Source organism: Crocuta crocuta, unplaced genomic scaffold (assembly GCF_008692635.1).
Source record: "Crocuta crocuta isolate KB4526 unplaced genomic scaffold, BGI_CrCroc_1.0 scaffold36, whole genome shotgun sequence".
NCBI lineage: Eukaryota > Metazoa > Chordata > Mammalia > Carnivora > Hyaenidae > Crocuta > Crocuta crocuta.
Genome location: NW_027532203.1, coordinates 18467326 through 18486058, shown reverse-complemented (window position 1 = coordinate 18486058; position 18733 = coordinate 18467326). Strand labels below are relative to the sequence as shown.

Here is an 18733-nt window from a genome sequence, read left to right as displayed (position 1 = left end):
GATTGGGTTGGAGGAGTATGAGAAGTAAAGAAATGGAAGGAGTTTAGACAACTCTTAATGAGGTTGGCTGTGAAAGAAGAGAATGGTATTTGGAGGAGGAGATGTGAGGTTGAGGTGGTAAGTAGGAGGGGGATTTTTTCAAATGAATGAGTGAATGAATGAATGAATGAATGGATGGATGGATGGATGGACAGTCCATTTGAGCTGAGAGGATAATGAATGCTGAAGAATAATCAGCAAGGGCTCTAGAGAGATGAGGTGGGATTAACTGTAATATCCAGGTTGAAGGGGACCAACTGTAGAGTGGAGATTAGAACAGCATGGTAGGAAATAAATAAAAATTACTAAATAAGTGCTATATGTTGTTTATTTAATACTTCATTGTGAATTCATCAAATATTAAAGCAGGTGGTTGAGAGCCTTTTATCCCATTTATGAGATGCAGGTATCATTTGACAGTTTTATATTTTTGCTTCCAGCTTCTTTTGCTTACCTCTAAAAAGAAAATATACATATTTTCCCTGACCAAAAACAATATGCAGTAAATACTCTGGTTCTTCAGGAAGATTACTGTTTTCTATACATACGACATCTTATCCCCCTATATTTAGGGTACTTCATTTTTATTCTGCAGAGAGTTTTGTCAGAACTTCTATTTTCACTTTGTGACTTTTTTTCATTGTGTTTTATGAGTTATAACAAAATTCCAGTACAGGGGGCAACTATTACACTTCACTGACTAAATTTGACTGGAACATTAAGTAGTCAGTGTCATGAGCAGAAAATGCCAAGTCCTGTTTTCTTCAGAACACTTTTCAGTAGACTTTTATGTTAGAGTGGATTTTTGAATAGATAATAACTTGTACATGATAGTAAATTCAAGGTGTAAAGACTGTGTACAGTGGAAAGGTCTTTTGATTCCTGTTCCCCTCATTTGCTTTCCTTCCTTGCCAGAGTAGCTTCTGTTACTGTTTTCTTAAGTATCTTCCCAGTGATTCTGTACATTTACAGGCAAACTCACATATGAATATAATTTCTTTGTTTACACTTTTGGTATAATGTACCTTTTTTGTTCTTTTGACATTATGTATTGAAAATTTCTTCATATTAACGTATTAAAGAACCTTTTTCATCCTTCATGGCCACATTGTATGGACATACCACTATGAGCTAACTGATGTCCTATTAATGATACTAGTGTTTGTGATTAAAATCGCTTTTTTGGCAGTAAAAGTTATTGTTAATTTCTTTTTCTTCCTTTCTCTTCCTTTCTCTCACTCTCCCTCTCTCCCTCTCTCCCTCTCTCCCTCTCTCCCTCTTTCTTTCTTCCTTCCTTCCTTCCTTCCTTCCTTCCTTCCTTCCTTCCTTCCTTTCCTCCCCTCCCTTCCCCTCCCCTCCCCTCCCCTCCCCTCTCTTCTCAAGTTAGTTAGCATATAGTGCAATAAGTGCATATAGTTTTCAGGAGTAGATTCCAGTGATTCATCCCCTATGCATAACACCCAGTGCTCATCCCAAAAAGGTGTCTCCCTTAATGCCTCTTACCCATTTAGCCCGTCCTCCCACCCACAGCCCCTCCAGCAACCCTCAGTTTGTTCTCTGTATTTAAGAGTCTCTTGTCCCCCTCCCTGTTTTTATATTATTTTTGCTTCCTTTCCCTTATGTTCATCTGTTTTGTATCTTAAATTCCACAAATGAGTGAAGTCATAGGATATTTGTTTTTCTCTGACTTATTTCGCTTAGCATAATACCCTCTAGTTCCATCCATGTTGTTGCAAATGGCAAGATTTTATTCATTTTGATTGCTGTGTAATACTCCACTGGTGTGTGTGTGTGTGTGTGTGTGTGTGTGTGTGTGTACCACATCTTCTTCATCCATTCATCCATTGATGGACATTTGGGTTCTTTCCATACTTTAGCTATTGTCAATAACACTGCTATAAACATTGAGGTGCATGTGCCCCTTGGAAACAGCACACCTGTATCCCTTGGATATATACCTAGTAGTGCAATTGCTAGGTCATAAGGTAGTTCTATTTTTAAATTTTTCAGGACCCTCCATACTGTTTTCCAGAGTGGCTGCACCAGTTTCCATTCTCCCCACAGTGCAGAAGAGATCCTCTTTCTTTGCATACTCGCCAACATCTGTTGTTGCCTGAGTTGTTAATTTTAGCTCTTCTGACTGATGTATTGTAAATTTCAATTAATTCTTAGATATAACCATCTTGAAATGAATAATAATCATTTGATTGATTTGTCATATTAAAAATACTCATGTTACATTTTCCTAAAAGAAAAGCAGTTTAGATTTATTTGTCTTACCCACACAATTCATTTACTGAAGAAACAAGATTTTTATGGTCATGTTAACACATTTACTTTTTAGCCTGATGTTATATACTTTGAAAAGGTCCAGTACCTTCTGCTTTCAAAAATTAATTTGAGACGTTTGATTCTTGTGCTTTATGGCTACATTAATTTCATTTGAGTATATTTCTCAAATATTTCAGCTGTGAGAAAAAGTTTTATTACAGAAATATTAACTTCATTCTCTGCAGAATACTCAGCTCTTGTTTTTATTCCGCTAGAAAAACCTTCGTTTATTCCTCATCTATGGGGTTTTTCATATGTGTGAATATTTTATTTCCTGTTTATATTGCCAGCATGCTTTAGTTATGACACTGGCAGTTTTCTGGTTTAACTTTTACTCCCTCTGTTGGCTTTCAGAGGTGTTACATTCCTTTTGGAATGGTGTTAGGAATAATATTTATGCTTGTATTTTTATTTAACTTAAAAATTAGTGACAATGCAAATATACTTATAAAATAGGCTACATATGAGATTGTTTTACATTAATGTTCCTATTGGCCATGAATGTTCTGGTTTTCATGAATATGTTGAGGAATCTTCATCAGAATGTCTGTGTTATCAGCAGCTGAGAATAAGGCCATAAAAAGCAAAGAATAGTAGTATAGATTATTCATGTTTATGGTAAGCAGAAAGTAGCCTTGGCATGTTAGATAAAAAAAAAAAGATTTTCCAAGTATCTTCTAGTTGCTGTCTACCATATATTGAACTGTCAAGCAACTTGATAGAGTGAACAGTAAAGCTGTCTGCAGCTCCTGATGAGCACACCGTCTCACTTCGTGTTTGTGTTTGTCTGTTACCAGTGGGACATCATGATAACTGCTTTCTATGGCATCTCATGTACAGAGTGAGGTATTTACTTGCCTTGCACATTCTTAGCCTTACCCTTTATTTATTTATTATTTTTTAAGAACTTTTTTTAATGTTTATTTTTTAGAGAGAGAGACACACAGAGCGTGAGCGGGGGTGGGGCAGAGAGCGAAGAGACATAGAATCTGAAGCAGGCTGAAGGCTCCAAGCTGTCAGCACAGACCCTGATGCGGGGCTCAAACCCATGAGCTGTGAGATCATGACCTGAGCTGAAGTTGGATGCCCAACCACTGAGCCACCCAGGCGCCCATAGCATCATCCTTTTAAAACCAAAGCACCAGTTAATGAAGTCTGTATAGATCACCACTCTTATGGTTAAGGACTATGTCCTGTTTCTCCACGATTAAGAAGAGTTGTAGTACATTCAGTGGGGGAAGAGTGTTAGGCTCTAAAGTTAGCATATAAGGTAGGAAAGGTATGTAGGATGTTTTCTCTTAAACCCCTTAAGTCATTCATAGACTAGAGTGTACTAGGTTCACAGAGTAGTTTCTCTGTATTTAGTGGCTGTTGCTTATGAAACAAAACATTTGAAACACTAGGCTCACATTCAGCCTGAGGAGAGTAGGTGGGAACTAGGAAGGACTATGAGGAAACAGTATCGTCAGGCCTGACATCTTTTTTTTTTTTTTTAAGTTTATTTATGTATTTTGAGAGAGAGGAAGAGAGAGTGTGCACAAGAACTGGGGAGGAGGGCAGAGAGAGAGAATCCACACTTCCACCATGGAGCCTGATCCAGGGCTCAGTTCCATAAACCATGAAATCATGACCTGAGCCGAAATCAAGAGTTGGACACTAAACTGACTTAGCCACCCAGGCACTCCAGGTCTGGCAGCTTAATACTCCTCTAGAGCAGTTCTTCCTGAGAGAAATAGCAAATAGGTTTGATGCATAGTTACTTTGGGTTCTCATTTGCCCAAATGCATGTGGTTGAAGGTTTTTTTAAACACAAGTGTACATTTGATGTTACTCCACTGTAGCTTCTTCTCTTTGTTGGTTTGAATATAAAAGTAATTATTCTAGTTAACTTGTTTCTGAGATTTTTCAAAAATCTCATTTCCAGAATTTTTGGGGAAGCATTCTTTTTCTTTTATGTTAAAGTCAGAATGTACATATTTAACTATATCAGAGTTTTGAGGCTCCCTTTTTTGAACATCTTAAATAAGGCTTTAAAGTTAAATCTTTGGTTGCTTGCTGGGCTTGCAAGTTTAGTAATTAAGGATTAATATTGTGCCACTGTTAGTAGTTGTGTATGCTAGTTTTTTGATAATACTAAGTTTTTTGAATTTGACTATCAGGCAGATAAACAGATCTATTAAAAATTTTTTTAATTTTTTTATTTAATTCTGGTATAGAGAGGGACAGCGTGAGCAGGGGAGGGTCAGAGAGAGAGGGAGACACAGAATTTGAAGCAGGCTTCAGGCTCTGAGCTAGCTGTCAGCACAGAGTCTGGTGCGGGGCTCAAACCCGCAAACCGTGAGATCATGACCTAAGCTGAAGTCAGACGCTCAACCGACTGAGCCACCCAGGTGCCCCTAAACAGATATATTTTAAAGGCTTGTATGATGGTAACTTTTGCTACCCATTTAGAAAGATAGGTATGTCGTGTTCATTAAATAATCTATCATTCTTGTTTATTGATTGTCGTGTTTTTTTGTACAGGTTGCTTTCCTGTTGCATCTTTGACCTACTTTCTTAGACTCTGCTCCATGATTGAACTTGAAAGTCTGAAATGAAGATGGAGGAGGCAGTGGGAAAAGTCGAGGAACTCATTGAGTCTGAAGTCCCACCGAAACCATCTGAACAAGAGACCACTAAGGAGGAGGATGGATCTGTAGAACTGGAATCTCAAGTTCAGAAAGATGGGGTAGTGGATTCTACAGTTCTTTCTTCAATGCCCTGCTTGTTGATGGAACTGAGAAGGGACTCTTCTGAGTCTCAGTTAGCATCCACAGAGAGTGACAAGCCAACAACTGGCCGAGTTTATGAGAGTGACTCCTCTAATCACTGCATGCTTTCCCCTTCCTCTAGTGGTCACCTGGCTGATTCAGATACCTTGTCTTCTGCAGAAGAGAATGAACCCTCCCAGGCAGAAACAGCAGTGGAAGGAGACCCTTCTGGAGTGTCTGGTGCCACAGTTGGGCGCAAGTCTCGACGGTCCCGGTCTGAAAGTGAAACCTCTACTATGGCTGCCAAGAAAAACCGGCAATCCAGTGATAAACAGAATGGCCGAGTCGCCAAGGTTAAAGGTCATCGGAGCCAAAAGCACAAGGAGAGAATCAGGCTACTGAGACAGAAGAGGGAGGCTGCTGCACGGAAGAAATATAACCTATTGCAGGACAGTAGTACCAGTGATAGTGACCTGACTTGTGACTCAAGCACGAGCTCATCAGATGATGATGAAGAGGTTTCAGGGAGCAGCAAGACAATCACTGCAGAGATACCAGGTAGAGGATGTTTTTTAAACTGACTGTAGAGCAACCGATGGCATTTCTAAGCTGTCAGGCTGAGTTAGATGAGTGACACTTGAGAAAAAACCCAGGAGACCTGCAGCTCTGTGTAAATTTGAAGACTGCAGTGTATTAACGAGACATGGCCAATTTAAAAACCTGTTCTGAGGTTTCCAGTGCACTTTTGCACATCAGCAAAAAAATATTTGAATGGTTAATATAGGGACAAGATTATTTTTAAGTCATGGAATTTCCTTTCTCTGTAACTCATTACCTGAACTCCCATCATTGCCTTTTTAGCACTGCTTAGATTTAATATTCACTGTTTAGCATTATTACTAAGTAAACCCTCCTCAGGAATAGGCACCTTGCTTTATTATATAGCCACTGTATTCGAGCTTACAGTGTCTGAAATAACATGTTCTATCTTCCGTTAAAGTTTTCTAATAACTGTTCCTCCTAAAACCATAGTTTTATGCGTTTCCCCCAGTTCAGCGCATGATAAGATAGTTATCCTTGTGGCATATTTTTCTATTCTAAGTTGTCACTTGCACTGAAAAGAATGCTTTTTGTGGAGTTTTACCCTTAATCCCCCAAGCTTTAAGAAGTCTGATAGAAATCTGTTTGTTCTAGCTCTCATTGGTGTAAGGGTCTGTAATTTATTACATGTTTGACATATCTGCTTTCTCCATATTATATCCAGTACTGTGTACTACAGGGGCAGTTTTGAGAGTTCAAGGTGGAAGAAAGATGAAGTCTGAACAGTTCTTAATTGGTGAATTCTCATAATTGAAGAGACTCTTATGATTAGGAACATTTTATAAACTACATGGCATTTAATAGATAATGACAGCATTGTTTATTGCTACATTAAAGAGGGGGAAGTTTTGTTTTTTAAAATTTTATGGGTGATTGTTTTTTCCTCCTAGTTTCTGAAATGTTTGTTTCTACACATGAAGACAGCATATTGCTGATATACAAAGAATATTTCACAAAAAATCATATTGGTTAATTAAACATGTAGCCAACCAAACTTCTATAAACTCAGTAACAAGAATGATTTTATAGGTGTTCATCTTATAATAAATCTCATCCATATAGTACATTAAATATGAGTTTTTAACAATTAGAAATGCTTACTGTTTTAATATCTATTGAATTCTTTGGTAGTTCCTTGTGTTAAAATTGCTGGGGAGGGGATTTAATTGAAGTTCATTAGTTGAAAGCATGAAAGAAGCAGATTTTGGGGTTTTCCGGCAGGTTCTAGGTATATTTCAGTTTTACATCAGGTAATATGTTTAAGAAAGCTGGATTAACACCTGTAAAATTGTTTATTTATGCATTCTTATGTCCTGTGTTCTAATCCATTAATCAAGATAATGATGAATCTTCGATACAGTGCTTAATTTAACTCACTGAACAGATTTTTAGGTAACCACCTTAATATTTTACCTCCTTATGGAAAGGGAAAAGAAGGCAGGTGAACAAAATTCTCTTTGAAAATAGATCCAATTATAGAAGTGACACGAGAAATGTCTTCATGGGCACTCTGCTATTTGGCTTACATAGATTGGTTGTGCTTTGTGTATATTATCCAAACTTCCTTGGTAATTGACTTTCACCAGTGTGTAAAACTTTAAAACACCTGTTTCTTGTCTATTCTGAAATGTATGCAAACCAAAACACCGAATTATCTGAATCTATGATTTAATTTTCTTTTTTTGCTCACACCACTTAGTAAGTTTGTGACTTTTGAAAGTTTGTAGAATTTTCTAAGGTAATCATGGAGAATCAAGTGGTAGGTAAGGTGCTGGGCCATGCATATGACTGCCTAGACTGTGCACACTGCACAGTTTCAGGGGGTACTGTTCATATAAGCGGGTATGCAAAGCAGCAAAAGAGGGAACAGCCTAAGTTTAAATATTAGGAAGTTCATTTAAACTATCTATATTGCTACCCCTAAAAAATTGTGACGTTGTTCATTTGTAATGTAATAGTAATGTATCCCTCAGTTTCCTGAGTCCCATTATTACTTTGGGAAGGGGATATACTCAAGTGTATAGCTAGGGCAGTTGTTGAAAGTTGTATAAATTGTAAAGATAGGATAAATTATGAACTGACTTGAGGGCAGCAACATGGACATTCAGGTGAACTTAAACTAGATGTGCCTGATGGAATCTCTTGGATTTTGAAATTTAAATCAAGCTGTTTACACAGAATGAAAATCAAAAGGACAGGTAGAAACTGAGATTCTTGTTATACTTTCTCATCAAGGTACAACTGATTTAGTAATTCAGAAAATGCTTCATTTATAAGCTTCCTCAGCAGCATAAATGTTCTCTTATGCGAAGTAATTCACAATTAATAGATTTTCTTTTAAAGAGTGAAGATAACAATGCAGACTTGTACAGTGTCCGATCGTGCTTAGTAATTGAGTTGGTATCTGGAAACAGGTTTATGAAGATTTTTCATTTTTAGTTAACAGTGAACTGATAGCGTAGCATCCACACTAAGTCCTTCTCTCCTTGAAGTCTTTGAGAACCTATTGCTGTTTTAAGAATCGTTTGGAGATACATTATCAAGATTATTCTGGCAGTTCTTGCATTTGGGAAACTTAGAGATGAGCAAAAGAAGAGTATTTGTAGTGAATGATAATGTGAAAATACTTTGTGATGGACTTGAGTATTTGAGGCTTTTAATCAAATGTCTCATTTATCTTTATAGATGACCTTTCTGTACTCTTAGTCACTCTTTGCAGTTTTACGGTGAGAGTATTATTTCTTCTAGTGATGGAGGGGTGGGACAGAATGTTACTTCTCTGTAAAATCACTCTAAGTTGAGACTAGTTCTGTAAAGTCTGCTCTTGCAGGGAATTTTGATTTTAGTGAATATGAATAATGGACATCAGACTTCATTAAGTTCAAGAAATTAGTTCTCTGAACAGACTAACTTAATGTCTATCAGTGTACGTGGACAACAAGGAAAAGTTTTTCCAGTAACTGTTATTTTTGATAAATATTTAGCATAGAATAAACCTCAGGGTGGCTATCCTATAAATGCCTTTTCAGACTGAGGTACCAAAATAGTATCCACGTTTGTAGGTAAGGGTCAGTTGTCTTGGCAGGTTTGCATTTAGAAAATCTAATTGATCTATTTTGGAGAATGTGAGGGGAGAGGGAAGCTGTTGAGGACAGCTGGCTAAATCACTTGCATTTTCAGTCCGTGTGGCCAGGCTCAGCTCCACTGAAGCCAGGATCTCAGCACCTCTTACTCACTGTACACATTTATGCACAGAAATGCATCATGATAAGCTATCACCTTACCTCACGGTTTTTCTGAGGTAAAGACTTAATGCTTAATCAGTTAACTCTTGCTTGGAAATGAAAAATAATTTTTTTTAAGTAGTAAATGCTTTGTAGAAAATTTTGAAAATAGAAAAATGTGAAATAGATTAAAATCACTCACAATTCTCCTTTTGTTAACATTTGAGTATGTTGCCTTCTATAATATGTATATATCCATCTTCCTTTCTCAGTGGGGTTTTGAACTTTTTAACAAAACATAATATTCTCCCTAGAATGTATAGATTTTGAATTATTTAGCTAACCGTAAAATAAATTCCCCAGTGTTGGTCCTTTGGGCTGTTTATGGGTTTTGCTATTATAAGGAAAGGGTATGAATACTTAAAGGCTCATGACACATATTGCCAAGCTGCTTTTTAAAATAATATGTTAAGTTTGTTGCATCCAGGAGTTTGTGTATTTGTTGCATTATATTCTTTCTATTGAATACTTACATTTTTAAAGTCTTGCTGATTTTATGGAAGAATTGTATCTTAGTGTTAATTTGCATTTCTGTGCTCACTAGTGAAGCTGGAAAATTATGTTTGGCCATTTGTTATTTCGGTAGACACCCTATACCCATTCTTTGCACATTTTCCTCCTGCTACATTTGTTTTTCTTATTCATTTGTGAGGGTTCTTAGCCTATGGGGGATTGGATTACTTGGGATTTTTTTTATATTGATTTAAGCAGTTGGAATTCATGGGAGAAGACCCCAAACCCACATAAGCAATCCTGTAACTTTTTTCTTGGATTGCATATGAAGTGGGTAAAAGCCCCACTTTTCCCATTTTAAGCCTCTTTTAATCTTACTGTCTTTTGATAGCTATTTTGAAGACTCATTAAATACACTGATAACAAAACACTGAGATGTAGCAATCAGGTGAAAACTGCCTATTTTCAGCTTAGTAAATGCAATCAAGGCAAGTAAAATCCATGCAGTTTTCAACCTGACTACATGTTAGAATCACTTGGGAACATTTAAAACTAATGATGCCCGGGCCCCACTCCAGACCAATCAAATCAGAATCTCTGGGTCTTACCCAAGGCATCAGCCTTTTCCCCCAGCTTTTTTGAGATACAATTGACCTATAATATCATGTAAGTTTAAGATGTATAATGTGATGCTTTGGTGTATGTATGTATTGCAAATGATTACTACAGTAAGCTTAGTTAACACATCTGTTACTTCACATAGTTGTAATATGTATGTTGAGAACTTTTAAGATCTCCTTTAGTAACAGCATTGTTAACTATAGTTACATCCTCAGAACTTATACATCTTATAACTGGAAGTTTATACCCTTTGATCACCTTCACCCACAATCTACCCCATGAGTTTGGTTATTTTAGATTTTATGTATATGTGTGATAACATATTAAATTTTTTTTTAAGGAACATATTAAAATTTTTTTTAAGGTTTCTTTTTTGAGAGAGAGAGCAAGCGAATGTGTGCATGAGTGGGGGAGGGGGTAGAGAGAGGGAGACACAGAATCCAAAGCAGGCTCCAGACTCCAAGCTGTCAGGCTCGAACTCACGAACCCTAAGATCATGCCCTGAGCCAAAGTTGGATGCTTAACCAACTGGCCCACTTAGGTGCCCTGCATTTTTTTTCTTTTCTTTTTTCTTTCTTTTTTTTTTTATTTTATTTTTAATTTGAGAGAGAGAGAGAGCGCCGCGATGCTGGGGAGACGAGCAGAGGGAGAAAGAGAGACAAAGAATCCTAAGCAGGCTCCATACTCAAAATGGAGTCCGATGTGGGGTTCTATCTCACAACTGTGGGATCCTGACCTGAAATCAAGAGTTGGATGCTCAACTAACTGAGCCACCCAGGTGCCCCTAGATCTTGCATTTTTAAACTCCCTAAATGATTACAGTGCGCAGCCAGGGCTACTCAGTTGAGTGCTGATGTTAAGTCTTCTACATAGTTAAAAATCATTCTGAAACTGGTAATCTGCCTCAATTGAGTTCTGTTACTGCTAATAGGTACCAAGTTCTGAAGAGTGGAGTCTAGTTTTTAAAAGTCCTATTAGTTATAAAAACTGTAGCACAGTTCTGTATTAATTTAACACCTATAAGCACTTTTTTCTTTTATTTCATTTAAGTGATTGTTTTAAAAGCATGCATTGTTTCTCTTTCATACAATGTCTGGTTAATGTGATCTTAAATTTGGAAGCTTTGAAGTCTTACTGGTGGATATCCTTTGGTAATCTCATGTTAAAGCACTAAGGTATTATTTTTGGCCTGCTTTTCCTATCCCTAAAGTTGAGTGCCTATATTAACTTTGTATATGCAAAAGCATAAGCTTTGCTTTCAGTAAGTCTTTTTCTCAAAGTAGGATATATCTTAGTATTAATAAAAGGACATATATGTGTTTAAAGTGAGAATATGGTCCCTGTTTTTATTTTTTAATATACTTTATTTTTTAGAGCAGTTTTAGGTTCACAGTAAAATTGAGCAGAAGGTACAGAGTACCCATATATTCCCTGCCCCCACATATGCCCCGCATTTTCAGCACCCCCAATCCCCTGCCAGAGATGGTGGTGAACCTACATTGACATCATTATCACCCAGAGTCCATAGTTACATTAGGGTTCACTCTTGGTGTTGTACATTCTGTGGGTCTCGACAAGTGTATAATCAATTGGTCCTTGATTAAAATGCCTTATTTATCAGTATTTATTGCTGGTAGTAATCTCTACAAGGCCACAACTTAACTCACTGTCCCTGGCATAAGAATTCTTACACCATTTTCTGAATTTAGCTTTTAAATACCCATTTTTTAGTGTTTGTGGAAAAATAAGTGCCAGAATCAGAAACAGATCAAAGTAGCCATCTTAATTGTCTGTTCTATACACTAAAATTTCCTCAGCACTTATAATGGATAAACTGCTTAAAGAGAGTGTCATATTCTGTAAATTCCATTTAGTGTTTCTGTAAGTCAAATACAAATTTGGGGGAAAGGTATGTTCTTCTTGAGGATGTTTTTGTATAAACAAGATTTTTTTAAAACGTTAGGACAAGGGATGGAGTAATCCCGGGAAGAGGAATAATATCAACTTAGAGAATAATAAACTCCATGAGTTTTTTATTTGCTAAGTATGGGCCAGAAATTTTTCCTGTAGCCTTTTTAGGCATTGTAAAGAGGTGGAATGACTGATTAAACCGTTCTCAATTTCTAGAAGAAACACTGCTATTCTTCATACTGAGACCTGGGAAATTTTTCTTTTGCATCTTCATAAAAAGCCCTTATGACATAAAGTGAACCATATTTTCAGAAATACCCTGGAATAAATTCTGTAGAGCATTTCATAGGGCTGTTCTTTGTAAAACTTCTTGGTATAGGTAGATGGTATAAGGGCAAGGTTGATTGATTCCATCATTCATTTATTCAGCAAATACATGAGCACCTGCTATGTAACGTGAGCACAGCAGTGAATGAAGTCTCTGCTGTCATGGAACTTCATCTTTTTTAGAAGACAGATAATAAGGGGGTTTATCATATGCTATCAGAATATACACTACAAAAAGTAATAAAGCAGCATATAAGAGATAAAGATTGACTAGGAATGGAGTTGAAAAGCTGTTTTATTTATTTATTCATTTTATTATTTTTTTTTAATTTTTATTTATTTCTAGGAGAGAGAGAGAGAGACAGCGTGAGCAGGGGAGGATCAGAGAGAGAGGGAGATACAGACTCTGAAATAGGCTCCAGGCTCTGAGCTGGCAGTCAGCACAGAGCCCGACGTGGGGCTCGAACCCACGAACTGCGAGATCATGACCTAAGCGAAAGTCGGACGCTTAACCGACTAAGCCACCCAGGCGCCCCGAAAAGCTGTTTTAGATAGTACAGTAGTCACGAGTGGTCTGATGAGGTAACATTTTTTTACTTTTTATTTGTTTTTTGAAGAGGTAACATTTTTAGTAGGTCCCTAAAGAAATGAAGTGTTCAGCATAATTAGTTTTATTGGAAACCCAAACTCTATGGGATCCGATCCAGACCAAAGATAACCTTACATAGTTTAAAGATAAAACAGTGTATGTAAAAGAGCATATCCTATACTGGAATCCCATGAAATGACTTCTTACTGGATATTAATAGCTGTAGACTGTTCACACATTTGGAAAAGTGCTGGATCATGTGGAAACAGGTTTCTTTACTGCAGTACAACTCAGACATTAATGTGTTTTTAAGAGGTGGAGGATACGATTTGTAGCATATCCTAAACTTAAACGCAAACTTTTTTTTTCTTTTGTTTTTTTAAGGCATACCTTTTAGCACCTTGTATAGACCAGAGTTTGTAACAAAGCTGACCCAGAGGTATATACATGGATTGCGTATATCCTTTACGTGGTTTTCTATAAGGCATATTTTTTAACTTCATATAAGAGCATTTGATAAGAATCAGAATTGTATACTGATTCATTATGGGTTAGCTGTGAAAACGGCTTTTAGAATTTTAAAGTCAAAACAGTGAAAATATTCAGGGATACAGTGGTTCTCAACTGAGGTTGTACACAATAATTCACATGGGGATCTTAAAACAAAACAAACCACCAATGCCTGGGAGCCCTAGGTTTTGATATTTGTTAAACCACTCCAGGTTTTTATGTGCAGCAAAGGTTGAAAACCACTGTTACAGGTTAATGATTAGTTGTATAGTAACAGAATACAAGTTACTGGGCAAATAATATTGAAGCTGTGAAAAATGGTAGTGTTACTTAATTTTTGTTGGAGTTATGTTACTCTTGTTTAGTTAATTTAATTGCTGCTTACCAATGCTTTATATGGCTCTTCTTAGTAATGCTTAAGCAATTTTCCTGAATAAGCATGTCTTAATAAAAGTACAGTTTTCTGAATTAATGATGTTTTATCAAATGGCCTCAATGTCTTTAAAGCTGACTTTAGTTGTGCTGGGGGAACTGAAGGAGCGCCCAGGGAAATTCCAGGATTACTTGACAGGGGTGCTGTGTATGCTAGAAACTGCAGAGGCAGTGTCGTAGAAGAGGCCATGAGCTGTTTTTCCAAGATGCAGAGGCAGACAGAGGAGAAGTTTCGCGTGTGGATGGAAGAGCTAAGTTACCTTGACACTGGTGAAGAGAGCAAGCAGCTATGGAACCCAGGGAACTTAAAATGCAACTAGTCGTCCAAAGAATTACCCTTCTCACCCAGTCAGGGGCTTATATTCAGATGCCTGATTTCCAAGAACTATCACAGCAGCCCTTTGGTTCTTATGCGACTTGTCGAAATGTTGACAGTACAGTAGAATTCCCAAAGACATAACACTTTTCAGTCAACTTGACCAAAAATGGGACTATTACAGAACAACCTTTGAATCTATCACAGAATCACTTGTGTTAACTGTCTGCTTTTTGGACTGTGTAAGAAGGAATATGCTTTTGCCTATTGTAAGTTTCTTTTGATGGTGTTTTAAAAATTATAATAGTAAACAGTTTCTTTTAAAAAAATAGATACTCAAAACAGCAGAGTTGGATAAATTTTAGCTTGTTTCATTATGTATGGTTGGAACATAGAACCATATTTATACGATAATTGGAGTGATCCTCATCTTTGTGCTTTTTTCACCTCAAAAATATAAATAAGATATAGGGAATGTTAGTGAATCCAAATAGGTAAGTAGTGAATTCTTTGAGAATCTCTTAGCATTTATTCTCCCCAAACACTGTTGACTCTCTTCTGATTACAGAGGAGGGAATCATGTAATTAATCCCACTCTGAAGACCATAAATGATGAATGCACTGCATGAACATTTTGATATCATTCTTCCATATGTCATTTAATGAATGCATTTGTTGCCAGTCTTTAATGAATTATGACTTTAACGTTTGTATGTAGGAAGAATGAATTAATTTTTGAGGATATATATACTCTGTACCTACTATGCAAGATATTGTAGAGAAAGCAGAGAAGAATGGAGTTTGATCTCTTGCATGAGGACTTTTCATTGCTACATAGATGAATTTTTATCTTGAGTATTAACTTAAAAGCTCACTGCCCAAGACAGTAACCTGGCAGACATCATTCAGTGAAATTGTCTGGTACCTTGATGTAAAAGGATACCTCTAGAGGAAATAGTTGAATAGTCTCTCTATTAAGGGTATGTACTGAATGGGTTTTTAAGTTACTAGTGACTTAAAACTAATGTATTAGCTAATATACTACCAATTTAATTTTGCTTTTTAATCCCGGGACTGAAAATAAATGGCCCTTTGGCACGTTAAAGGGCCCATAGAGGGTATCAGAGGGGAGAAAATATCGCAGGATTGAAAGTCTTGCAGTTTGATAGTTGTTTTTATGTGTGGCCTGGGATTGGGAAATACTGTTATTTTATCTTCTCTGGGTTGGTGAGAAACCACTAAATGAGGATGAAATTTTTTTGTAGGAATATGTAACTTTACTAATACTGTTTTTGTTTAAAATTTTGCTTTTTACTGGATTTACTTACAATAAAAATTTATTGGTTTTTCCCTACAAATTTATAACTTAATAACTTCTCAATATGAAAAAGGTTAATTATTTTAATATTTAATGAAGTTGCAACATTGGAAAAACTAATTCTGTTTTGTGAGAGGAAGCATAGGTGATTTACATAACAATGAAGACCTTTATTTTAGTAATTTATCAGTAACTTTACTCAGCAAATTGTTAGTGTATTTTCTATTTAGTTCTTTAGCCAAATATTTGCAGCTTCTAAATTAACTGTAATAGACCCAGCCAACCTTTTTTTCCTTATTTAGTTTTGAATTGAAAGATAAACTGTATGATTTGGTTTTTTCTTTTTAGAACTTGATGGAAAAGAATTGGAAGTTAACTTTTGGGGGAGGCTTGTTAATGTGCTCAGTTCTCTTGGAAGAATGTATGCAGAAATTGATGAAAAAGATTAGAAGTCTCTTAATTGTGTAATGATGGTCAGATTTCCTGAACTTCATGTTTGACAAATAGGAGTAAGGTTTGAACATCAGTGTAAATTGCAATAAATTTCTTAACATCAGCTAAGCTTTTATATAACATTAGTATGAATTTTCAACATAAACTATTATAGGAGTTTATAATAACTGATGTAGTTTTCTCTGAAATGATAAAGTACATTTGTAAATTACTTCAGCTAGTATTATTTTTAGATTAAGTTTTATATCAACAGGAAGATACTGGTTTGGGATAACTGACTAGATTTTAACTAATTTGCAGTCATTATTTGAATTTGAGGTATTTTCAGGGGACTTTGTTCTGTCTTCAGTTTCTTCCTGGGATCACCAATTTTACTAGACATGGAGTTTTAGACATAAAAAATGTCAGTATAGGGGTGCCTGGCTGGCTCAGTCAGTAGAGCACGCGACTTTTGATCTCAGAGCTGTGAGTTCAAACCCCACATTGAGCATGGAACCTACTTAAAAAAATAAACTTAAAAGGTTAACTTCTGCATGTTAACATGACTACTTTTTTCTATGCACGTATGAACTGTTTCAAATACTTAGCAGGTTTCTTTTCTGTTTCATGACTTAATATTTGATATATTAAGCATGTACTGATACTTTTTATTTTTAAAATAGAACATAGGAATTCATCTTTTAAAAACACAAATTATTCCTAGTGTTGACTGGATATATTCTAGTTTTGTTATTAGACAATTGAGCAAAAAGTTTATAGATACATTTTTTGCCTTTAAGAGGAAAAATTAAAAGTTTTAGTGGGATAGAACTATCAAACATAGGCGTTATTTATTTTGTGACGGGAGAGGACCAGAGAGAGGAGGGGGACAGAGACTCCCAAGCAGGCTCCACACACTGACGCAGGGCTCGAACCCAGGAACCACACAAATTATGACCCAAGCCAAACTCAAAAGAGTCAGATGCTTAACCAGCTGAGCTACCCAGGTGCCCCTCAAACATAGGTATTAATAACTTCTATCCTAGGTAAGATGATATTTAGGATATTTGAGAAGGTATGAAACAATAATTTTGGGAAACCTTTCTACATAATTTTGGATAAAGAAGTGGAGAGAAGTTTTGGTAGAAAGAAAAGGAACACCAGAATGTATTGATTTAATTCATAGAATATGTTTCAGATATTAAAATTTATTCTAAAGTAAAATTTGACACTTTCTGGTTTGGAGTGTTTAAACTTAATAATTTTGAAGCAGAAACATACATACAAAATTTATCCTGATTTTTTTAAGTTTCTCACAGTGCCTTGATAATGAAAATGTGTAGCTGTCATAGGGAATATTATTTTGAAAAACAATAAGTTCTTATATGAGTTGTGCATTAAAATGGTTACATCTTGTCCAGATTGCACAATTTAAAAATTCCTCTTTCAAAAAATTTTATTTCTGTTATGTATTTACAGAAGTATCCAGTACTGAACTTAAAAAAAATAACTGCTGTTTTGGATTATTGAATTCTCTTTCAGTGAGGCAAAGCCTGTATCTCTAAGATTATACCCCCTCATCTGTGGGGGTTATGTTCCCAGACCCCAGTGGATGCCTGAAACCACAGATAGTACCGAACCCTATAAATACTATGTTTTTTCCTATACAAACTATGGTAAGGTTTAATCTACAAATTAGGCACAGTAAGAGATGAACAACAACAATAAAATAGAACAATTATAACAATATATTGCAATAAAAGTTATGTGAATGGGGCCTCTCAGAATATTTTATTGTACTGTACTTACCCTTCTTGTGATGATGGGAGGTGATAAAATGTGTATGTGAGGAGAAGTGAGGTGAATGGTACAGACACTGTGACATAGCATTAGACTACTTTTGACCTTCTGACCATTTGTCAGGAGGATTGTCATCTGCTTCTGGACCGTTCTTGACTGATGGTAACTGAGATCATGGCAGTGAAACTGTGGTTAAAGGGAGACTGTTACAGGTATGAGTACTAAAACTAAGAAGTGAGAATTGCTTATGGATTACATGGTGGCATTTTTATGTACGTGTTGTATGAGAAGTGCCTAGTGGTCTTCCCTAATTTCTCTTGAATTCCTTAATTTTCCTAGAATTTTAAGAAGGATAAGGAATGTATCCTGTTTGAACCTTTTTGTAGTATATAAAGGGCTAATGCTGGGAAGAAACTTTTTTTCAACCTAAAACATTACCCTAGCTGTCGTTGAAATACTTTCTACTTAAGAATAAAAATCTCATTTCTCTAATATGTACACATGGAATTAGGTGATGGTATTTAAAAGGAGGCATTATCCCCTCATTAAAGGTAAATGTGTTTTCTGATAATCTGTCTACAGACTACTTTCTCCCTAGTTTTTACTAAGTCACTGTTGTAGGACATTAGAATTTTAATCATTTTAAGAGCACTTAACCAGATTAGAACAATCTGGTTATTTGAGTCACTTGTTAGATAATAACTCTCTTAATTGCATTGATGCATATTTTGTGCACATCATTAAAAATGAGTGTAATAAAAGCCCAAATAAAATTTTAATTTAGAACACAACACAGTGAAAATCTTAGGATTTAATATTTTATATGAAGTGTTTTTTTTTTTTTTTAAATAAAGGATTCTATAAAGCCTTTTTTCTTGTTACCAAGTCAGAGAAATGAGCCTTATCTCAAGGTGTGTGTGTGTGTGTGTGTGTGTGTGTGTGTGTGTGTGTGTGTCTGTTTGTGCCTGAATGCACGCACATATGCCCACCTTCTGAAATAACTAATTTTTGTTTTTTATT

General features: G+C 36.0%; 1 protein-coding gene and 1 long non-coding RNA gene across 5 annotated transcripts in view; one reads left to right on the top strand and one right to left on the bottom strand.

Annotated features, from left to right (window-relative positions):
- LOC144242624 (uncharacterized) overlaps positions 1-18733 on the bottom strand; it is a 75981-nt gene that overhangs the window by 251 nt on the left and 56997 nt on the right. The window lies entirely within an intron of this gene.
- Positions 1-18733, top strand: part of ARK2N (arkadia (RNF111) N-terminal like PKA signaling regulator 2N) — a 58603-nt gene that overhangs the window by 7054 nt on the left and 32816 nt on the right. For all 4 annotated transcript variants that reach the window (XM_077777609.1, XM_077777608.1, XM_077777607.1 and 1 more), the window contains exon 2: positions 4894-5678. In XM_077777609.1, the coding sequence (XP_077633735.1) occupies positions 4964-5678 (715 nt within the window). In that variant the 5' untranslated portion in view covers positions 4894-4963. The remainder of the gene's footprint in view (positions 1-4893; positions 5679-18733) is intronic.